Source organism: Mauremys mutica, chromosome 19, assembly GCF_020497125.1.
Source record: "Mauremys mutica isolate MM-2020 ecotype Southern chromosome 19, ASM2049712v1, whole genome shotgun sequence".
Classification (NCBI taxonomy): Eukaryota; Metazoa; Chordata; order Testudines; family Geoemydidae; genus Mauremys; species Mauremys mutica.
The window spans coordinates 22,015,732-22,040,483 of record NC_059090.1 but is presented as its reverse complement, the minus strand read 5'-3'; the positions used below and the strand labels follow the sequence as shown (position 1 = coordinate 22,040,483).

Below are 24,752 nucleotides of genomic sequence, written 5' to 3'. Positions count from 1 at the left end.
TAAATGGCCTTAAACCACGCCATGACTAAAAACAACTACCATAGCGTGAATTGAGGTAGAAATCAACACACATTTAGAAAGCGTGCATATGACTGTAGTATCTGGGTGCTAGGCTGTATCTCACAATAGAAAACTTGAAAGTTACAATTCCTATTCTTCTTGCATTTCAGTAGTTGAAACAAGTGTAAACAGAAAGTTTGGAAAGTGCTTCTACACAGTGTAGAATTGATTTTTCATATTAAATGTGTGTATAAGGAGGGCAATAAAAATGATTGGTAGATTTTTAAGCTTGAGAGTATTACAACCCTTATTCCTCTCTCACAAAATGTAATGAGGACTTTTAATATTAAATATCCAGTTAACTGAAATACTAGAGAGCAGAGTTCCAAAACTCTTATTTTGGGGGCTGAAGCAAAATGAAGTTGTGTTTTCTAATCTATACATTGAAAATTAACTAACCAAGATTCATTCAAGAGTTATGTTAAGTAGCACTGAGATTACAACAAAATCAGTAGTATGGCAAAGCCTTATCCCTCAATGGTGTAAGCCAAAGATGAGGTGTTAGTCTTATCTTGAAGCCTGAATTTCCTGGGGTTTGACAATTTGTCATAACATACCATTGTTTAAAAATAGCATTTTTATACCTTTTGACAATGTCACGTCCCGGGTTGACCCGGACTTTAAGGTATAGCTGTTGCTGTATTCAAATCAGTAAACTGTAAGAAAATGTTTACTTCGTACACAGTTTAAATAGTACCTAGAGCTGCCTTAAAGCATTGACCAAACTGGAGGACTGGAGAAAGGCAAAACTTAGTGGTTCATGTTCCAACATTCGTGTAGAGCCAATGTCTCGGTGGTCTGAATGCTGCACTTCAATGAGATTTCGTAAGAAATGTCATTCACGTTGGATATTTCTTCTATTTCAGTGACAGATATCAGACTCTGTACAAGAGAAATTCCTCTTGGAAAACAAAACCTTCTCCTCCTCCCAACTTCCCAAAACAGTTTCAGGTAATGGATGGGTGCGCACACACAGACCCAACTATGTATGGTTATAAATACAACAACTAGTTTAGGCCCCAATCCTGCAAACAATTAAGCACACATATTATAGGTGCAACAGGTAGCAACCCCTATTAAGGCTGCACAATACTTCTCGCTGTAAAACCCTGTTTTCTGTTGCTTATTATAACTTTGCCAAACTTTAACAATTTGGCTGAAGTTTTCCACTTGCCTCAGGATTTTACTAGAAAATTTCAGTCATTTCTGAGAATGAGGCTAAGGAAAAAACACGTTTTGACCACATTAAATTGTGCTCCACCTCAGGACTACAGAGGCTCAGAAACACTTTCCCTACAATTGCTGATCCTGGATACTTTGAGCCAGGGAGGAGCTAGGCTCTAAGTGAGAGCAGGGAGCCGGTCTGCTCTCCTCTAAATGACCCCTCTGCTGGACCAAGGTAGAGCAGAGGCAGAAGGCAGCTGAGTTGAATGCAGAGGAGACAAGAGATGAACCTAGGGGCAGGGAAAGCCGTAGACTGGGACAAGGAGCCTGGTGAGACTGGAGGGATGAGGAGAGAAGAGAAAAATGAACAGTTGGGGGGAAGACCGGAATGAGCTGGGCAAGGAAACTGCGAAAGAGCTAGAGAGACGCTCTGACAAGAAGTCGGGGTACAGAAGGAGACCTGGGACTCGCTGGGCAAAGAGAGAAAGGGAAGGAGCTATGGATGGGAGACAGATTGGAAGAGGAGTCCAAGTAGGGAGAATGAAGACACTGGGAAGAGACAGACTGGATGAAGAAGTGAGAGGCGACAACTGGGAACGGTTAGGCAAGGAGACTGGGACTTAGATGAGAAGCCCAAATGGCAGACAGAGGACTGGGTACGCAAAAAGAATGAGACAGAACCAGGACTGGTACATGGAAAGGTTAGAGGGAACAAGCTTGGGGGAGACTGGCAGAAGTCTTTGCCCACTACACTTCTTAGGAAGCCTGGAATGGAACCCAAGATTCCTGAGTCTCCCCATTCCTCTTCAGTCAGCAAGTATCTGTGAAATCCAATGGGAAAGTGTGTGTCATCCCCCTCTAGTGTAGTCCACATAACAGTATCTAGTTCTTATACAGTATTTTTCATCAGTAAGTCTCCAATTGTTTTACAAAAGGAGGTCAATATCATTATCCCCATTTTACAGATGGGGAGACTGAGACACAGAGAAGAGAAGTCACTTCTCAAAGTCACCCAGCAGGCCAGTGGCAGAGCTGGTAGCAGAATCCAGATTTCCTAAGTCCCAGTCTAGTGCTCTAGGCCACACTGCCTTCCATAGGGGATGGCAACTTACTAGTATTATCAATCCCTCCATTAGCTCCAGCGACAGAGGTCTGCTGATAAGTCATATGGTGTCTATAGGACATCACTTGATGAATTTTTTTTTTTAAACTAGGAAATCACACATGCACACACAAAACTACCTTAAAAGAATATTAAAGTTGCAAAGTCAAATACTCAAAAGCTAGGAAATGCCTGAAGTAAGGTTACTTGTCTACATGAGCAGTGATACATATGTGCTTAAGAGTTTGCACGATTGGGGTCTAAGCTAGCTCGCTACCTAGTGTATTTATACCCGTGGATAAATTTTTGTTAGGAAAAATATTTAAGAGTATACAAACTCACTGGATAAACCTTTAGTCGCCAACAAAGCCCTGACACTTGAAGAGGTGGACTGTACACAGGATCTGCCCGCTGGCGCAAAGTGCTGTTGAAAGAAGGGATGAATATTCAACAGTGAGATGGAGCAAACCCCTCTGTGGGGAGGCAACAGAGAATAAATAGCGTTCCATTTACAGTTGAATGTTAGAACTATCGATTTTGTTGCACCACATAAAATGCAGCAGCATGTTTTAAAGCTATCACAGCAGTTAGAGATGGAAAGGACCCATTGCTTCATCTAATCTATTTCCATGGGGCCTATTGTTCCCTATTATACTTTTTTTTTTTTTTTTTTTTTTTAAGTTTTAGAATTTCCAAGCAGCCAGACTGCCACAACATCCCTTGGGCCTATTCTACTGCCTAATATATCTCATTATTAGCAAAGTTCTTCTGATACTTATCCCAATTTCCTCTACATACTATTCCACTACTTAGCGTTATATCATACCACACAAATAATTCCACTCCAAATATATATAAAGAGCATAAGCAGCAGAGATGTAGACTTTTGTTCTTTCTCCACTACTCAGATATCTACTAACCAGGCTACATACAGTTAACTCAATCTTTCCTTTAAGAAATCATCTCTTCCACCCATTCGCATCGACCCCTTCATTTTGGTGCTCTTATCTGAATTCATTAGGCAATGCTGTTCTGGTGATGCAATGCTCATAACCATAACACTGGTGCAGTCACACAGGAGCCATATAGAGAGGAATTTCTCTCTCTGCTGCATGATGTGATGCCTCTGCATGTGCAGGATAAACGTGCATGATTATTTTTCCTTCCTATGGAACAGATCCATCATCATCCTATCTTTCAGACATTATTGCTACCCAGCTTTCTCCCTGACATTTTCCCCAATGAACGTTTGTTTTAAGTTTTCCCTCCCACCCCACTTCCCCACAAGTGTATTAACAGCAATTGTCCTTAAATCTTCTACTAGCCATGTTTCCAACCTGTCTAGATACCTTCGTATTATTTCTTTGTCCTCAATGGTTAATATTTGTGTTACCATAGCACCTAGGAACCCTAGTCAAAGATTAGGACCCCTCTGTGCTAGGCACTGTAGCAACACAAAGCAAAAAATGGTCCCTGCCACAAAGAGCTTATAATCTAAGTATAAGACAAGAGACAACAGGTGGATACACAGACAGGGGAGAACAAGGAAACAATGAGACAACACTGGTCAGCGTGATCGGCAGTGATCTCAGCACACCAATAATCTAGCCCAGGGGTAGGCAACCTATGGCACGTGTGCCAAAGGCGGCAAGCAAGCTGATTTTCAGTGGCGCACACACTGCCCGGGTCCTGGCCACTGGTCTGGGGGGCTCTGCATTTTAATTTAAATGAAGCTTCTTAAACATTTTAAAAACCTTTACATACAACAATAGTTTAGTTATATATTATAGACTTATAGAAAGAGACCTTCTAAAAATGTTAAACTGTATTACTGGCACACAAAACCTTAAATTAGAGTGAAAAATGAAGACTCAGCACACCACTTCTGAAAGGTTGCCGACCCCGATCTAGCCATTGTCAAAATTTCTTGTAGACATCATAGAAAATGAGTTTTGAAGAAGGATAATGCATTTGTTTTACACATGCTCCTGGGCAGCTTCTTCCAAGCAGGAGGAGCAGGATGGGATACAGCACAAACAGGCTTGTTTGAAAATGGAAACAAGTTGGGCGATGGAGGCTGGCTTCGTGGGTCAATACAGAGGCAGAAGTCAACCTCGATAGTGAATGAGAGATGATGGTAGGTGGGAATAAAGTGGTCTGAGAAGAGAAACTGCAGACAGCAATTGTAAACAGAGCATACAGTGATCTTGGAGATAAAAGCGGTGGTAGTTGGAGAGGCAAGTGGAGTAAAGGACGGGATTTTACAATGGGAGAGATTAAAGCATGCTTTTATTGTGAGGGGGGAAAAGCCAGAGGAGAGTGAGAAGTATAAGGGTGTTTGCAACTTCTTTCAATCTACTTCCAATCTTCACTAAAATAAGTCAGAATTCACAGGAAATTGGACTATAAAGTTCTAGCCTCAAATATTACTTCTAATTTAATCAACGTATTCTAAAATTAATTCTTTAATGGTTGCATTACCAAAAATAAATAAATAAAAAATAAATCAGATGATCTAGAAAGATGCAAAACTTGCAAGCTGAGGAGAATTTTAAGTGCTCATGTAGAGATCATGTAAGTGTTCCTTGCAGATTTTTTTAAACTGCTGGGGTGATTAGAGAAGTAATTTTCCTTCAGCATGGATTTTTTTTTAAGCAGTCAGTTTACTGAATTGGTAGCTACTTTTTCTGTTCACTACTGGAGACAAAAGTCAAGAGATTTGATTCAGTTCCTCACACTTGCACACAGGTATCTTGTGGTTTTCAATAGGTCTATTCAGTGGTTTAAAACCTAATAAAGAGCAAATGAGAAACATAATCCTTGACATTCATGGTAATTTCTTAGGACACATTCTTACCTGAAGTTTTCCAAGACAAAGGTGGTTGAGTCATAGGCTGGTACTAATTCGCTGGGGAGAAAACATATTAGTAGAGTTGAAGAAAGTAGCATTAAAATCAGAGGATGGGATTTTCACAAGTATTTAAGTAACTTAGAAGCAAGCACAAGGCCCATCAGGAGGCAATAGGACTTGCACTCCTAATCACTTAAGCACTTTTGAAAATCCCACTCAAGATCTTTAAAAGGACATGAAGGTTATTAAGCTAATAGTCATACCACCACAACAGTGGTCATGTTTCTAGAAAACAGAACGTAAGTACCACTTCAATTATTATTATTTTTTTTTAATTGCAACTTCTGAAGACAGTAGTAGCAATACCAATGCATGTAAACATTCCACTATATTACATATGTCCCGGGTAGATATTACAATTTTAAGTATATCTTTAGCAGCAGTAAATGATTTTGAAGGGTGTGAAAATGTTTTTATTTAAAATGAGTATCAGAATACATTCATGTATTGGATCCATGTGCCATTAACAACATCTGGGATTATTAACACTGACAAATTTTAAGACTCAATTTATTTTTCTCTTGTTAAATTGTATGTGGTTTGCATTTCCTTCAGCTTGGAAATGAAAACAGATTTGTACATTCCAGTCTACTCTAGGGTTCTGCTGAATTATATGGCCTCTCACCTAGCAAGGAAGAAATACAATTTACACAGTGGTAATAAACTTTTAGAAAACACAATAAAATCAGCTATATTATGGGAACCACAAAGGCTTTGCACAAGTTACATATAAACAAGAATTCAAATTTTAGAAAAAGCAAGATTGCTTTTGGAGGGTATTTTTTAGAGAACAAAGTAGGTCTGTGGGCTTCCAGTGTCAGAACTATTTTTCTGCTCCCCACCCTCTCCCAGTGGCACTGGAAGCATACATATCCCTCTTGTCCCCTAAGCAAAATGATGCAGGAACAACTCAACTGTGGTCAGAGGGGAGGTGGACAAGAATGTCTGAAAATGATCAATTATTAACTTTAGAAAACCTAACATGATTTGCCTTGTGACAGCAAGGGATGACGATTACTTAACCAAGGGAAATCTAAAACTACAGATTTTTAGTATTTAAAGAGAAGGCTTTATGGCTGGAGAAACAAAACATCCAAAATATATCATGTTTCAGCGCAGGCCTGTAGCAAGAGAGACCATCAGTTGCTACCACCTCCTTTAAAATAAGTATTTACTTTTAAACATTTCTCTGTAATGAATTTAAGTAGTCATGTCACAGTGAACACACTTCAGGGTATTCTTTTCCAGGCTATATTTTAAAAGCCTGCCAAACTGGTGTTTGATTGATATGGTTAGAAAGATTTGAGTAATTTTAAAATTACTCAAATGCAAAATTCTCTACAAATTTTATAGAAACCCTGCATCTTCGTTTTAAACGTAAAATGCTGCAGCAACCCATCCTAACAAGTGCACAGAATTCTGCATAAACCTGCACCGATGGCTCCTTTCTAAAAGCGAGTTGTGTTAGCAAATCATTTGGGTTTTATTATATACTAAAGGTGACTTGTACAGGCATCTCATGAGACCCCTTCCACATTTATTGTACCACTTGAGCATTTGCTAATAAGAGAGCCCTACAATTATAGGCTGATTGCCCCCAACAGCAAGGGTAAGAAGGGTCATCAGTATACAATGATTCAAAACCTATTCCTTTACTCTACTGGATCCCACTTCTAATCTAGGATGTAACATCAGTTACAAGTGAAGTCCTCATGGAGAATAAGACTCTGAAGGAGGTGAGGAGAATTGGGTAAGTGATCAATTATTGAGATTATCAGCATTCAGCCTGAGAAGCCAAGCCAGATAATGGAGAGAAATCTTCCACCACAGGCTACCACTGCAGTAGCCCTAATGGTTAAAGTAGCTTTTAGGATGGATTTGGGGATCTCTCCAGCAGCAAATCCTCCAGTTGCTTCCTATTTCCCATTCCTCCAAAGCAGGGGCAGAATTTGTTCTTACAGTGCAGTTTCTGAATACACCTCTACCTCGATATAACGCGACCTGATGTAACACGAATTCGGACATAACACGGTAAAGCAGTGCTCGGGGGGGTGCGCACTCCGGTGGATCAAAGCAAATTCGATATAACGTGGTTTCACCTATAACACGGTAAGATTTTTTGGCTTTATATCAAGGTAGAGGTGTATTTTATACATTAGGAGAAGTTTTCTCCACACTAACCATTCCACAATGCTCAAAACCATTCAGATGTTTGTGAAGTTAATTTTTTTGTTGTAGGTTTTTTTTGTTTGTTTTTTAAGACTAAACCAAACTGCTTTAATCCTTAAGCTTTCAAGGTCAAACAAAAACTTGCAAAATAAAGGAAATGCCAGGCTGTACCTTGTGAAGTCTGGAGGGACAGGAGTAGTGACAAAGGATGCCATAGGTTTCCGGTGAACCTGCTGAAACATCATCAGAATCTCCGAGCTTTTAGATATCAACTCACTCTTACTGCATGATCGTAGCTGCGGAGAAGAAAGCAGATAAATTACAATATCGTTAAAGAAAACCCACAGATTTTGGCTTAAGTTTTTAAATGAAGATCTGTCAATACAAGAGGTAACGTCTACTGCAGGTTCACAGAGAAAGATTACAATAGTGCTTTCCATATTGATAGAGAGTTACGTTTGTTAGAGCTTCCTTGGAATTTGTCTGTTTTGAAGGTTGTAAAAAAAAAAAGTGGTGATGGCGGCAACAAACTGCCATTTGTGCCCATAATTGTTTTTACAAGAAATTAAATAAAATTAAGCCAGTGTTCTCTCTACTCACATGATTTTGAGGGTTCTTGAATCATAATGTGAGAATTATAGTGTTGTAGTATTTAAACAACTTTAAAGTGTTTTAAAAATTTCATTAGCAGCTACTGTTACTCAGGTGACTTTTCAATCTGAAGGTCATAAGTATTTGTACTAGATACAGATATGTTTGTTTTATCTTGTCACTGCCCCGGCAAAGTACTATACCAGCTGTGACCTCTGTTATTATGCAGCGTATTGGTGAAACTTAACTAGGCTTTGACATGATTACATTTAATCTATTATATAACCCAGTACATTAAGGAGAGTGTTTTATACTTTCCTTCCTTAGTTATTTTGTGGCACTCTCACTGTTAAACATAATTTTTCATTCAAATATTAAGCCAATATTCAAATCATCTACTCAAAACGTACATTGTCTCACAAAAGAATAACCGGGAATATAAATGTAACCTTCCTTCCTTCAATTCAGCACACAAAGCCAAAATGTTTTAAGCGTGTAATAAAGTGTACCTTTTCAACACTAGATGCCTCAAGTAATAACCACTTCTGGACAAAGATAGAGGGGAAATAATCTAGTCTTTTGTCCTCTGAACAGCTGGAAACAGACATTTTAAAAATAGCTAAGTAGTTGCAAAAATACTAAATATACTCTATTTCTTCTGTATAATTGAAAGGCAGGAACAGTGGGCCTGAGCTGTAAATGTAAAACTTTCTATCATGCTCAGACAAGAATAATATGTATTTTTTATATTACATCAATAAAAAGATTATTAAATTCAAAGCCTCTAGATAACTGGTGCACATGTAATGTAACTTTTTAAAGAGTACTGATAAACCTCAGAAATTTGGGAGATACAGAGACATCTGTCTACTGCTTAAGAATCATGGTTACAGTAAATATTTGAAATATGACTTAAGTTACCTACCTTTTTTTGGGACATGTTCTTATAGTTCCAGTTCACTGTATTTTAATAAGTTCTATACAATACAAAACTGCTCTGCAAAGATGCACATGGACTGAAATCCTTACCACATTAAAAGGGTGAAAAAGGTTTAAAAAGTCCTCATCTATAGAGGTCACTCTATAGCAAAAAAGGGTTTTGGAATGTAGTGGAAACCGAAAGAAAATTTAAAAAAAAATAGGCCCACATACAACGTGTAACAGGATTTGCTGAAGAACACTAGCTGGTGCCTCAGACATGAAAATATGGTTCTGAAAAAAGTTGCCTCAAGTGCAAGGGGTGAATGGCATTTCCAGAACAGGTGGTGAATTTGAGTTAACATTCACTGGAACACAAAAAAAAGAACACAGGACAGAAGATTAAGTGCATGCAAAGAAAAGATTTCCTTTTCAGGAGCTTTGAAATTTTTTTTGGCAATTTAAAGCATTAAGCAGTGTCATGAGATAATTATTACACACAAGGCTTGAAAAATCCATTTGGGAACACATTAGCTCAGGATAAGCAGGAACTCTTTCAGGATTAACATCAACTTCTGCAGAATTTAAGCTTTCACTTACAAAAAATTTTCTAACCCTCTGACTGTGAGGAAAAACAAACAAAAACAAAACAACAACCTTCCAAAAGTGAACTGAGTGGAAGGAAAAAAACCAAAAATGCTGTGCCATCTTCCCACAGCTGCCGTCTGAGAGCTCCAGAGCCTTTGCCGCATCTCATAACTTTCCAGAACTGCAGAGTGAAAACTGGCCAGTTTTGCTTTTTTTTTTGGTTTTAATTATTGCTATTCATAACCTGTGGGCAGCAGTGAAAGTGACAAAAATCAGTCTTGTGCTCCAAGCACTAAGCTATACTAAATAAATGAATAAATAATAAATGTTGTCGTTTCATAACTGCTAATTACTTCTGTACTAGCTATTCAAAAGACAAAAAAGATTAACTAGAACAAGGTTGTTCCTGATTTAGAGATAGAAGCCACAGTTAGTTTTTCTTTTTTCTTTTTTTTTTTAAAGGAATTTTGGGTGACCTATCTAAGCCCAATTCAAACCTAATTCTACCTTACTCATTAATACATAATTTAGAGTAACAAAAGAGGCAAGCTCATAAAGTGTCTTTGTGTAGCTTCCAACATTTTAACTGTGGGGCGGTAGTGGGTTTTTTGTTTTTTTGTTGTTTTTTTTAATCACCTGGTGTTCTACTTCCTGTAGCAGGGACTCCAGAAGTTCAGTTTCTTGGGTGAGTGATGTCTTTTGACCTGTTTAAAAGAAATGAGATTTAGTGATCGTGTGTTTTGTGATTATGGTGGTTTTTCTTTTTTTTTTTTTTATTATTAAAGAAATGAACCTCCCTTCTGGAGATTGCTCTAACTCTAAGGTAAAGGATTTCTAAATATATCAAGGTTGATGGAGAACACATTTTAAAGGAAGCCTGTTGTTTTAATTAGAGCTGCAGTGAATGATTCACTTGAGGTTTAAGACATTAATGAAGCATTCTTGGTGTCCCAGAAATGACACAGGCTTTTGAGAGAAGAGCAGATTTGGATTTCATTGAACTCTCTGATCTGACCAAACCTCCTTTAGTAACATCTGAAATCTAATTTAAAAAATGACTTTTGTAGGCCTTAAACCTTTTAAGGAAAAAATAATTAATCATTGATGTTTAAATATAGTGTTTCTGTATTACAACTACCATTAAGGCTGTGACAAGACAAAGAAGAAAGACAGACTCAAAATAAGAGTTGATTTATCTCTGGATTTGCTTTTTCTCAAATCACACATTAATTCTTGTAAAGGAATCGGAGGTCCTTGAAAAGGTGCTATATAAGTGCAAAGTGTTATTCTGTGTTAACCAAATAAAGAGGGAATTCATAAATAGTTTAATGACTGACCTTCAAACACTGAACCAATAAAACAAATTTTGCAATTGATTGCGGTATTCAGTATGACATGGTTAAATGCACTCATTGCAGATTTTAACTTAGAAATACTTTAATCAGAAGAATTTAAGAGGATTTTTTTTTGATTCTGTTAAAACTCTAGACAGAATATTACACTTGTTATGATTTAGTCTCTATGCAATAAAAAATATGGTAGCTTTGAAAAGATGTATTTAATACATTCTATATCCTTTTCCAGTATGTAAAGTTCCGATTTTATATTTTCCTCTGAACAAAATTTCAAATGTCAAGAGTAAGTTTTCAGCATAGTTTATTATTATTTATGGTTTGTATTATTGTTGGGCTTAGAGACAGTCCCTATCTCCATGAGTTTCCAGTCTACAGATTTAATTTTGTATACTGCATGACTAAATCCTTAAAAAAAAAAGTTTTCTTATCGCCCCTATTTCCAAAGAGACTGATATTCCACTTTAGGATAATTATAATATTTAGCTTTTACATAGCAGTTAACAATGGAATGCAAGTATGAACGGAGAAGCTGAGGCAAAGTGATTTGCAAAAAATCAGTCAGTGGCAGACTTGGAAATATAATCCAGGTCTCCTGATTTCCAGCCCAACGTTCTAGCCACTGAAACATACTGTCTTCAAGAATGAACCTAAGAGTCAATTGTAGAGATGTTTCCAATCTGGAACAAACTATTTCATTTAAAATACAGGTTTTATTTAAAAAAACATTTACAGAGGGAAACCCAAAGACTGCACTGTAAATTGCTTTGCACATAAGTGGAGTCTTATTTAAAAAAAAAAAAAAAGAGATACGTGTATATATAAGTGTTATACAAGCATCGGTTCCCCTGTGTATACACACTACCTACTTCCCATTTGTAAAAAGGCTAAATAGAGGGAGAGGTTAAATGGCTGGACCAAAGTCAGTGACAGAGTCAGGAACAAAACCTAGAAGTTATGATTCCTCCCTGATACCCTGCTCTCACTACTGGACAATATTTATTTATTTACTAATCTGAAATGGTACTCAGCAGAAATATTCCATACAGAAATAATATTTTTAAAAGTTAGGTTTGGATAGTAGATATCAGAGGTGACAAATTATAGCAATCAGGAAATAGCATTTGCACGTTACATCTTCAAAGTGTACAATCATTAATTGTAGCAAAGTGGTACATGTAATCTGAGTTACCATACAGTAGCTTCATGGAATCAAAACATAGTTACATCTAACAAAATGCATTATATCACAGTAACCACGCAATTAACTAATGACACTGCTATATTTAGAAGTCTTCTCTCTTCAACTTGAAGCCAGGAAACTACTGTATGCAGTTGTGTGTTTCTAGAAAAAAAAACTTGCCAGAAGATTTTCAACTTTAGTCTGTTACTTCCACTTACATCAGATAAGATTAATACCTACCCATTAGTGTTATAAGCTTGTTCTTCAGTTGAGTGTCTAATCGGGCAATCATCATCTCCACTGCATTCCTAATCTCCCGAACTCGTTCATCCTTTGCGCTGCGCACTGCCTCTACATTCCTCTCCTAAAGGATAGTTCAGAGGTAACGTACAAAAAGGAATAATCTTCTGTTTTTGTCCATATCTCTGCCCCTCATCATACCCTGTCCATTTCAATGGAATGCTTTTCCCTTGACAAGGATTTGGAAATACAGAAATCCTAATTAAAGACATGCCAAAAGTGTTCTCTCTCTTTGGATAGCCTAGAAAAATTGACTATCAAAACGAAGAATATTGTACACATTCAAAACTGAGTTCTTAAAGTATAGAGTAAGCCATTTTTGAAACTTCGTAAAAGCTACAGACGCACAGCATAAAACAGCAGAGAATGCAGTTGCCCTCTGGTGGCTGACTAAAGGTTAAACTAAAAAGAAAACATTTTTCTCATCATAGACAAACATGTAAAAGACTTGCTATGACAAATTAAACACTCTCTTGGAACTACTTGTTTCTTTTTCTGCACAGGGTACTACATAGAACAAGTACTTTCTTGGGTATAGCATCCATAAGCAGAAAAGGGAAAATGGATGCACACAGTTTACTTTACATAGTGCCTTTCATCCTTGAATCATCTCGACCATATACACATACCACAGCACCAAAAAATTGCAGACATCTCTGGGATGAAGGGTGGCTAACTAGCCAGTATACGCACAACACAACGAAGAGAAAATTATGAACAAGAGCAACAGGCAACTCCTTCTCTTACAGTAGTGCAAAGGAGATAGTATGTGTCCATGCAGAGCAAACGAAGCCCTATTTTACTTTCTTTTCTATCTTATTCAAAAGGTTTGCACACTAAACTGCATAGATATCAGTAAAATCTCCCCCAAAACTGAGGGGCTGATCACCCCAACAGAATTTCAGATCTTCAGCTTATACCACTAAGGCCTGGTACTTTTTGTACATATAACACTATACCAGTTTCAGGTGTGTGGGCACGCTTTTTTACTGGTACAATCTTTAGCATGGGCAGAGTTATATTGGTATAAAAGCTGCCATATACCAGTATAGCTCTTTCCAAGGCACCCTTATATTCATATGACTGCACTCATGCTGTGGGAATTGTACTGCTTTAACTATACCACCTCCTACTTCTCTTATGCTACAAATAACCTGAATATATCAATACATTATACAGTTATAAGAGGGTGGAAACATTTTCTTGGAACATTTTCTTACCACTTCTTGCACTAGACTGATCAACTCCATAAGTCTCCTCCGAAGTTTTGCTACCTCCTCATTCACTTTTGTGACATGTTGCTCATAAATTTCAGCTAGTGGCTTAAAAGTATGTCCTCCATGCTATTAAAAGAAAGGATCAACAGAACATCATATTTTAGCTACACTCCATCCGTTAAATTAGGAGTTTTTCCCCCTTCTATGGTACCATTCAATTTGGGAAAGATCCAGAGCAGATTGTCTGTAGGAAGTCTGTCTTTCACTTTCCTTAGTAACAAGTCTTGGATCTGGCTTCTGCACCAGAAATGCTTCCTGTGGAGAGCTATTTGGAGACTGAGCACTCATCCAAAATGAGCCCCAGCATTTACTGTGAAACACTTGGGCTAATTAAGTTAGGGGGAAAGAGGTATACGTATTTTGAGCTAACACACTAGCAAAAAACTGAATTAGTGACATTCAACCACTTACATTCCCAAGTATGAGGTGTGTGTCTGTCTCACTTGGGATTATTTAACTGGTACAGTATTAAATAGTTGGGGATCTGAGGGGCTTATAAAGCTTTGAGTGCCAGCAGGGAATCTCCTCCTTTTGAATATGGGGTAAAGAGATATCAGACTTAAAAGATTGTCAGAAATAAAACAAACAAGCAATGTTATAAAAATAGTATTAAGAAATTAAAAATACAGAGGTTTTTCCTATGACTTATGCTATCCCCCCTCCCCTTTTAAAAACAGTATTTAGGTCAACTAGAGATAGGTTCCAATTCTGTCCACACCGGCTTTAACTATTTCAATTTCAGGTTCTTGTGGGCTTTCACAGGGCTGCAGTGCTTTTTAAAAACATTAAGTGTTTAACAGATTATTCATAATCTGAAGCCTTTGTATTTTGTTCTCCCTTTTTCCTAAAACAGACAATTAATTTCTTGATGGTTTTTACAACACAGGTACTTTTTCCTACAATAAAAATAAGCTGAATTGTAAAAACAGAACATTTGAAAGTGTCACAAAAATACCTGTTTTGTGTTTAAAAAAAAAAGTTTTCTTAATGAGTTTCACTTTTGGGCCAAACATGACTAGAGTGTGCCTCCTCAGTCATTCAGATTTATAACACTTAACAGTGAAGTCCAAGGTAGTTCTTACAGTTGGCCACATTGTATAAAAGATAAATGAGGGAAAGTGTGTTCTAGTTTCCACTCAGGTTGGTGAAGATTGAGCAGATGACCATTTAAGACTAGCTTTCAACTACTGAAGATTATTGCTGAGTATGTGCAACACAAATGTAATTTGTGTTACATGATTATGTGAACGATTTATTTTTTGTGCTAGGGATTCATTGTCACTTTCAGTTTATCTATAATAGTCTTGGTTACTAAATTCATACTCAGGATGGTAATTCTAGCATCTTTCCAGAAGAAGCTTGAACTTGTAACAGGAAACATTATCTATGTCAAAATTCATAAGACTCATTTGTTCACATACTATAACTAGAGAATTTTAAAGGTAATTTGAAAACAATGCTAACAATTTCATGCCATTGGCACTGCTTCTGTAATACAATTCAGGCACTACTAAGATAATTTCCTATGCTCCACGTGGGCATAACATGCTACAGGCCTTCTACTCACCATTCCTCCCCAGAGAGCACACTGGTGACAGATACATTTCTTACATGTCCAGCAGAATACACTGAGTTTTTCATGATGGTTTTCACACCTTAAAAAAAACCACCAAAAAACAGTGATGAGAAATTACATAGTGGTGCGTGGAGTCTGAAAAGGTTCAGAAGCTTGATTTGTTTTGTTGACATGATTTTGAGAGCAAAGCTCAAAATCTAGGAATTACAAATGGTTTCCCAATGGCCAATAGCAAAATTAATTAGATGTATTCTTCTTGCCTTGCAAAGCATGCCATCGTTTTACTTCATCTCACATATCTTCCCAGGAAATTTCTCCTGGAGGTGAGAAAGTGCACTCTGGAAGCTGGTTTTAAGCACCATCTTAGCTGCATGGTATACTAATGAACCAGGCTTTGAATTCACTGATTCTAGAAGCTAAAAATTTCAAATGATTGTTGGCATTTCAATCTAGTAACTTAGAAAGGTTTTGTAAACCTAAAGTATTCTGAGGTGTGGATCAATGTGGCATGTAAGTGTCAAAGTGAGGCATTAACATTTTAACTAGAAGAAGGTTCATATGTAACAAGACTACTCTCTCAAAGCAAATGGCAAATGACGAGTTTCTTTAAACACAGGTTTCTCAGCAACGCTTAGCAATCTGGGTCCAAGATACTTGAGTAACTTGATTTCCCTTTAAGTTCCTTTCAAGACTTAAGAGGATCACGGTGGCCTGGCTTTACAGTAAAATTTCTATCAGTATCGGACCCAGATGACAGCACACACACTTCAGGGATTCCCAAAAAACGGTATGATGCTTCTTGCCTATATATGGCTACTGAATATAGAAAGCGGATTCACGTATCATAAGTAGTCCCAGCTTTCTTCTGCAGTAAGGGTGAAACTAGTCAGTTATAATACTGTCTCCAGGACTCTGTGCAAGATCTATACATTCAGATGAATTCTTTGATGACTTTTTGTCAACCTATTTTTACTGGAAGAGTATAGAGAAACTAAAATGAATAATTAAAGAAAAAGGACTACTTATACAGAATGCAACAATAACTTAAATACACAGAAATTCAATATTTCAATGTCTTAGTTTGCATACATTTGACCATCAGATAGTTAAACTGGGAAATGTGACATCTGAAGGGTTGCTTTATACTAGTCTTTAATTGTGGCTTCAACTAGTGCTATCATTTTCATCAGCTCAATTTTTTTCTTGTTCTGTACCTTTGTTCATGAAAATGGCTGATTTCTGAACCATTGGCAGTGGTTTAAAATATTGTTTTGTCACTACAGTATCCCAGATTCTTCATAGTCTGTGAGCAGGCTTATAAAGCACCATCACAGCAGATCTTTGAATGATGTAAATGAGAAGTCTGCACAAGATCAAGGATGGAATAGTGCCTTTATGTAGTTCAGAACAGTTACTTACCTTATAGTAACTGTGGTTCTTAAAGACAGTTTCTCAGTGTGGATACATGAGACACACATTCATCTTGAATGGGATCCACACGGACAAAGGCTTGAAGAACTATTATACTTTGTTATAATTATGAATTATTTTATTGCCTTATTCACCACTGCTCAGTGCGAAAATATTCTCACTTGGGGGGGGGGGAACAAATTGCTATTTCTACCCTTCCTTTTTCCCCCCCCATCCCCTTTCTCATCTTTGTACATCCTCCCTTACTTCCTGCTGTATTCTGCCCACTCTTTGCAGGAACTCTCAATACTCTCCCAATTAGCTTTACTCCAGAGCCTTTATCTATTCATGTGCTATAATGATTAGCAATAAAACAATCTGCACAAATCAGCATTGTTATGGAATATTGCAAATTGCAGTTCTCCAAAGGGGGATGCCTTTTTGCCGTGATATTAGCACTGTATTCTTCATGCTATCCAAGTATCAGAGAATGCCCATATCAGAAGATTTAAGAAGTTGGTTCACATAGTTCTTTCTCCACTATATGAAATCCAAGGAGAAATGGCATTTACAAGTGACAGTTAAATTGCACAATATATGACCAATAAATCTTAGTTATCCACATCACTGCAAATCCTACATAGAGGGATTTTAGACCATGCATGCCTTAGACCAAATGTCATAGGGGAAATAAATACATAAAGACTTGTCTAGGCTTATGCACTAGCACATCCAGGAGTCCCTTTAGGTTTCTGAATGCATTATCAGAGGAATCTCTAAAATGCCCTCTTTGCTTTCATCATCTGGTGTCCAGATGATCACTGTGAACGGCTACGAGCAATAGCACCCCTCTTCAATCTTCCCATGCCCTTCACTCAAAGTATGTTAGGACAGGCTAATCCAACTGTAACTTTCAAGGTAATAAAAACAGAAAGACCTGTAAAGACTTAGCTTTTAGTGCTACTTACAGAAACTGGTACCATTTCTAGAAATAATCAACCAACCAACTGCCAAACTCTTACCACCTTTCAGCTGGACAGCGTAAAAGAAAGCATACTTACTGACTGCTTCTATTACATGGTAGCACATTTCAGTTTTCAGTACTTAGGAACTACAATCCATTCCCTAATTTTAAGAGAGTGGAATTAAATGTCTGCTGTTTTTGAGACAAATTACAAAATCCTCAAATTTTAGAAGAGTCTATTCTACATACTTGTCTTTTTCATTTTCTTCATGCTTAGTGAGATTGCATAGCTGAAGTGTGTCAAGCTGCTGCGTAACCTCTTCTGCCCAACGACAGTTTACAAGTTCCCGTAGCTGGAGTGGGGCTCTGCAAAATAAATAAATAAAACAAACAAAATGTTAAAGTTAGATTCATAGACTAAGGTTGGAAGGGACCATAGTGATCATCTAGTCTGACCTTCATGTTGCAGGCCACAAAACCTCACTCACTCCTGAAATATACCCCTAGCCTCTCTCTGAGTTACTGAAGTCCTCAAATCCTGGTTTAAAGACTTCAAGTTACAGAGAATTCACATTTACACTAGTTTAAACCTGCAAGTGACCCATGCCCCAGGCTGTAGAGGAAGGCAAAAAAGCCCCCGACTCAGGAACTCAGTTTCAGGATTTCAAGGTTCTAAAGAACACCAATGAAACAGATTGGCTTTGTCAATTCCACTGTTCTGCTCAGAAACATATGAGTAATAGCAGACACAATAAAGCTGTCTGTCTACAATGCATAAGTTCACATTTGAAAGGTTACCTTCAAAACCCATCAGGCTTAGAACATTAAGGTTTTGGGTTTGTTTGCTTTTAATATAAAGAGCTTACATTCTGAAGAAACAGGTTGCTCACCCACCTCGCAAGAAAAAGTGTCTTACTTGCCATTAGGAAATGGATTTTTTCAAGCTCTGCACATACGGGACACAAATATTAAGAATGTGCATGCCGCTTGCCTCTGGGCACGCTGCAACATGTTTATTCCTGGAAATGTCTGTCTCATAGATTTATAGAAAGAGGGTAAATTTCAGTCAGTCTAAAAGCTAGAAGTGTTGTTTGGTCCCTGTGCTGGTCATTCAAGGAGTGACACTGAATAGTTCTGAGAGGAGTCCTGTCCACTTCTTCTGGCTAGATGTGGTTATATCCCTCAAATGGATGGAATAACATGGTGTGGATCACCAAAATTTTACATAGGTCAGTCCTGGCCATACTAAAAAAAAGATTTAAAATAATTACTTTGCCAGTTTAGATAAGGCTTCATATCACATTAAGAATAACCTTCAAAAGAGAAGCTTGTGATACATATGGTATACTGACCGAGACACACACAAAAAACACCCTCCACACACCTAATAACCACAAGAAAGCTGACTACAGAGTTAGTGTATTTCTAATTTATTAAAAATATCTTACCGACAGTGAGGGCACTGAGCTCTTTGTTCAGTTAGCCAACGCTATGGAAAAAGAGGATAGGCACATTTTGAGACACACAAGAGAGTTAAAGATATGGAACATTCACACACACTGGTTTCACTTTTGTCTCACTTACACTATAAGTCATTTTTCCTGTGCCAATCCTCCTGTATTTTTCCCTTATTTACACTCATGATTTTAAATTCATGGGATTTAGCGAATACAAGCAATCTCAGTTTAACATACAACTATTTTAACCCCCACAGGAAACAGAAAGGGGTTATTTTTTTTTGGGTGGGGAGAGTTGATTTAACAACAGTTCTACTGTTACAATAAAGGGAGTTTTGAGATGTCTGGCATACCACCAGAAGCCACAGAATCTATCACATAGACCCATAGTTATACACTAAGGGGCATATTTAGTAAAAAGCAAAGATATTGCAGGTGTTTCTCCAGTCTAGTTTTCAAGGAACCACATATTCTGCTACTTAGCTAGTCATATAGCTTTCCTTCAGGAGATATTACAATTTATTGACTAGCAATCCAGTAGGCATTGAATAGCAGGGTCGGGAAGATAAACTTCATTAAAAAGGCACATATAGGCCTGGTGAGAACTGGATCACCTTAATATAAACTGCAAATTCAAACTTTAGTGATAAAACTGCTTAACTTATTCAAACTACTATGTCTTAAGTCTCGAATTAAAAACTCCTCTCTGCCAGAGCAAAATTTCTCAGCCCATGGGCTACGACCCAAAATTGGGTCACCAGAAAATGTCAAAGGGTCCTGGGGCTGGCTGAACTCAGCTCTCTCGGCTCTGAATGTTGTGATGCGTTGAACAGTGTAGCAATTTGGCCCACCCCACCCCTCTGACATAATGACACAGGGATGGCTGGGCCGAATTCGAATGAGGGGCACTGTTACCCCATGCACCAGGTCACAATGCCCAGAATGGGGAGCTGAGCCCAGCTGGACCCCCAGGACAGGAGCTGAGAGGGTGTAGTTGGTGTCACAGTCTCCCGTGGATACTTTCCCTCCTCCAAGATAATCCCCTGCCCCACCGCCAGGTGACACCCCATTTTCCATACCCCATCCTGCCCTCCATCCCTTCCAGAATGGGCCTCCCAATGTATCCTTCCCCCACAGCTGGGTGACTCCTCCCCATCATACTGACCACCCTAGCCCCCCAGATCTTCCCTCACTGTACTCCCAGCCCTTTCTGCCCACCAACTCCTTCCCTCAGCCCACCCACTTTACCCCAAGGACTCCAAATCCGCTTTACTCTCTGCCTCCCATGGGCCGTGTGAGGTGTGTGTGTTTTCTGAGGTGGTGTTGGCTTGCTGTACCTCCCTCAGACCCCTCCACTCCCATGTCCTTCCCCAGCCGCCCCCCAACTCCTTCCTCATTACACTCCCAGGCTCCCCTGACCTCCCTTTACCCCCAGGACCCCAAATCCCTGCTTTATCCTCTGTGCCTCATGCACCATGTGGGGGGAACTGGATTTTTGGGTGGGTGTCTCATCTTACCACCCTTCCCCCAAGTTGCCAGTGGGGGATGGGTTGCCTAGCTGTTCACACCCGGCCAAAGAATCTGAACTCTAAGCTCCCCCTCACCAAGGACAGACCACTGAGAGGAAGAGAATTAGGTCTGGGGGCATCTCTCAAGGTCATGACAGTCCATCAAGGTTTACAAATGGGTCCTGAGCCCAAAAAAGTTAAGAACCACTTCCAGAGGGCAACAGTAACCCAACTAACATCCTTAATCCACAGTTACAGTCCTTAATATCTTGATCTATAATCATGTGCACAAGTTACAAGCCAAAGGATGGATTTTCTATTTGCCAGACCCATAAACACTAACCAAGATCTCAAAATTTTCCACCTTCACAAGTCATAGGTCCTACACTCAAAACCATGCTGTAAGTGTTATTGTCAAATACAACAGTAGCGATTGTTTAGGTACTTAAGTGCTCATAATTTTGTGGCAGGAAAAACCATGCCCAAGACTACCCAACTACCCACTCAACAGGCTTCTAACATGGCTTCTGAACATGGTGCCAGGCAAAAATTCAGCAGCCATGATTGAAGCCTGTTTTAGTATGGACAGGGCCACACAAATGACAAAGATATTATGGCCTAGCACAACTCTGTACTGCAAGTCTAGTCTCATTTCCCAGGCAGGCACCACTGAAAAGGCCCCTTATGAGATGTTAGAGGAAGGAACTGTTGTATGCTTGATGCTCAAAAGTGACTCTTCCAGCCAATTAATTGGTGTTGAGTGATCCAAAAGGGTTGGTCATGGTACAAGTCATAACTTTTATAGGGAGAAACAAGGAGCACAGAGTAAGGAAAGGAAACTCTCAGTGCTCCAACAAGGACACAAATAAGTTTGCCCTGTAGCTCTTTATTTAACAATCTATGTATACATAGAAATTAGAAAATAAAATGCGAACTTACCCGAATGCAACTGAAACAACATAGCTTGGAGCAATGTGGACACAGACGTGCATCACGCAACTTTTCCATACAAATAAAACATCGGAACACCTCAGCAATGCTCTGCAAAAAGTTAAGATTCACACGAGTGGTAAGATATATATTTGAAGCTTGTTAGATGTTCAGCAGTCAAAGCATCAGGTTTAATAACAATAAGTCCTACTTTGCAAGGCTATGGATGACATGTTGGACTTGAATCATGATGGTGGCATGTCCCAAGATAAACAACCATGGATCACACTTTCCCATTTTCTCCTTTTCCCATGAACATGCTGTTAGCTCACTTTGTTTTATCACTTTATTTTTTTCCATCTGTATATGTCTATAGCCAAAAGACACTATTCCCACTTGTATGTGTAGGACACTGAATAGCCTGAATGAACAAGCACTCTACACATACAGAACCACATTCTAAAGCCAGGAGGGCCAATGCGATCACTTAGTCTGACCTCCTGATAGCACAAGCCATAGAACTTCTCCACAATAATTCCTATTTCCACTAGAGCACATTTTTTAGAGAAACATCCAATTACCCTAATTGTTAAAAATGTACACCTCATTTCCAGTCTGAAGTTGCCTAACTACTTAGTGTCATTGGATCTTGTTATAATAGCTTGCTGGACCGATAAGCACATTATCAAATATTTGTTCCCCATGTAGGTACTTATAGACTGATCTCACCCTTTAACCTTCCCTTTATTAAGTTACAAAACTCAAGCTCCTTAAGTCTACCGCTGTAAGGCATGTTTTCCAATCCTTTAATCATTCTTGTGGCTTTTCACTGAACCATCTCCAGTGTATCAACATTCAACTGAATATGAATTGCCAATGTGATGTGGCTTCAAAAAAAAGGCCAATATGATTCTGGGGTGTATTAACAGGAGTGTTGTATGTAAGACATGGGAGGTAACAGTCCCGCTCTACTCAGAACTGCTGAGGCCCCAGCTGGAGTACTGTGTCCAATTCTGGGCACCACAATTTAGGAAGGAGGTGGACATATTGGAAAGAATCGAGGACAGCTCAAAAATCACTTATTCCAGAGTACCTATAGCTGAATAGTTAATCTGCTAGAGCTAGGATGGTCAATTTCCCAGCCCTTATATCTCCTATCTTCTCATTCTCTTCTTACATAAACCTTTCCATACCTCAAAACACTTGTCTCCTATCTCTGAAATCCTATTGTTGCTCTAATTTTTGAGGAAAGGTGACCATAACTGAATACAGTATTTCAGATGAGGACAACCTTTTATTTATTTATACAAGTGGCGTAATATTTTCTGTATTTCCTATACCATAATATTGTTTGTTTCCTATTACTGTACACTGAGCTGATGTTTTTTCAGGAAAACTGTCCACAATGGTGTTTGGACCTTTTTCTTGTGTGGTTACAACTAATACAGCAGCAGAGTGTCTGATGGATTCCAATGTGCATTTTACCTTTCATGTGCCAAAACTAAGGTTAATCAGCCATCATGCTCTCCATTCCTAGCTTTGTTATGTGTCTCTGAAGTTCTTCAAAACCTTCTCTAACCTGGACTAACCTAAATAATTTTGTGTCATCTGCATTTTTTGTCACTTTCACTGCTTACTCCCTTTTCCAGATCATTAATGCATATATTAAACCCCAAGACTCAGTACAGAACCTTGTGGCACCCAGCCATTGCCTTGTGACATGCTGAAAAACACCCACTTACACCTATACTTTGTTTTCTGCCTCTTGGGCAATAACTTACAGCACTGTTCAACCTCTCGCCCCACAACTACTCGTGGTACGTCTACATTACAAGCACGACGGTGACACAGCTGCAGTTACGCTGCCGCAGTGTAGACACTTGCTACAGACCGAAGAGGTTTTTTCTGTTGCTGTAGCAAATCCATCTGCTGAAGAGACTGTAGCTAGGTCAATGAAAGAATTCTTCCCGGCCAACTGGCGGTGTTGACACCACAGCTTAGATCAGCCTCACTTTGCCTCGCAGGGGTGTGAAATGAAAGGACAATTCACACCCCCGAGCACCACAGCTAGGTCAACTTAAGCCTTTGGTAGAGGCCAGACCCTAGTTTCCTTATTCTCTCACAAGGGACTTTGTTGGAGGCTTTCTGGAAACCCAAACACCAGCCACCTGTTCTCCCTTCCCCACGGCTGATGCACAGACCATCCTGGCAGGTGGGCGAGGCCCCACTTTCCTGTGCAGCCAGCAGAGGTGGCCAGCACCGTTTCAACCGGCGAGACCGGGCAGCAGAGCGCTGCTCACCTCGAGCTGCCGCACCAGGCCCCGGGGCGAACCCAGGCGTCCTGGCACCCCCAGCCTGCCAGTGCCCAGCAGTGAGGGGAGGGGGCCCGCCCCGCCCCGCCCCGCCCCAGCCGGTGGATGCTGCCCATCCCCTCACCTCCACGCTCTGCTCGTCCATGGCCTCGGCTCTCCCGGCGCCCGCCCGGAGCGGGGAGGCTCCCCAGCGCCCCGGGGAGCAGGTCCCGGCCGCAGCCCCTGCGGGAGAGAAGGGGGGGGAAGAGCGTAAGGAGCCGCGGGGGAGAGGCTGCTCCTCACCGGCCCGGCTCCCTCCGCAGCGCCCCGGACCCACTAGCTACCGGCCATGTTCGCCCTGGGGGTCGGGGCGCCGCCGCCGGCTCCTCCCTCAGCTCGGCCTCCCGCCTGCCCGCCCTGCGGCTGACGGAGCCGGGCCCCTCCCTCACGTGACCCGCCCGGCCTCAGTGCGCAGGCGCCGCAGCCGCCCCCGCCTGCTGCTGCAGGGGCCTGGACGCTGCCTTGGGCGCGCAGGGGTGGAGCATCCGCAAAGGGTGCAGGCCCCGCCCCCTTCACCTGCTGAGGCTGCAGCACCCCCCCCTTCTCCCACTGCTGCAGCGTCCGCAGTGGGTGCAACCTCCCAACTGCTGAGGATACAGGTTCCCCTCCCACCCCCCGTTCTTCTCTCACTGCTGCAGGTTTCAGCACCAGCAGGGGTTATAACCCGTGCTTAATTTTTTGCCAGAGCTTGGCCGTTCATAGCCCCAGCACCTCTGGGCTTGCTGCATGAGTTATTAATGTAAAAGTTGCTTGACCCCAGCACCTCTTTCATTACAAATTAAGGACAGGCTACAGACTTCTCTTCTCCCCCGACGGCAAGTTGCAGCATCCACAGAGTGTAACCCCTCTCCCCACACTGCTGCAGCATTAGGTAGGAGACTGTAACCGTGGCCCAGTTTTGCAGGCTCGTAAATAAGCTTTAAATCTCCCCCCCCCCCCTT

General features: G+C 40.0%; 1 protein-coding gene across 2 annotated transcripts in view; it reads right to left on the bottom strand.

Annotated features, from left to right (window-relative positions):
- TRIM37 (tripartite motif containing 37) overlaps window positions 1–24,140 on the bottom strand; it is a 49,394-nt gene extending 25,254 nt beyond the window's left edge. The window contains exons 1-12 of one of the 2 annotated variants that reach the window (XM_044993931.1): window positions 24,096–24,140; window positions 23,897–23,994; window positions 21,470–21,571; window positions 19,014–19,054; window positions 17,815–17,931; window positions 15,183–15,270; window positions 13,559–13,681; window positions 12,279–12,402; window positions 10,140–10,207; window positions 7,578–7,702; window positions 5,184–5,234; window positions 2,669–2,750 (exon numbers count right to left, since the gene is read on the bottom strand). In XM_044993931.1, coding sequence (XP_044849866.1) covers window positions 2,669–2,750; window positions 5,184–5,234; window positions 7,578–7,702; window positions 10,140–10,207; window positions 12,279–12,402; window positions 13,559–13,681; window positions 15,183–15,270; window positions 17,815–17,931; window positions 19,014–19,054; window positions 21,470–21,571; window positions 23,897–23,994; window positions 24,096–24,102 — 1,026 coding nt within the window. In that variant the 5' untranslated portion in view covers window positions 24,103–24,140. Of the gene's footprint in view, window positions 1–2,668; window positions 2,751–5,183; window positions 5,235–7,577; window positions 7,703–10,139; window positions 10,208–12,278; window positions 12,403–13,558; window positions 13,682–15,182; window positions 15,271–17,814; window positions 17,932–19,013; window positions 19,055–21,469; window positions 21,572–23,896 lie in introns of both variants that reach the window. The other variant, XM_044993932.1, reaches the window with a different exon arrangement.
- Window positions 24,141–24,752: the final 612 nt, after the last annotated feature.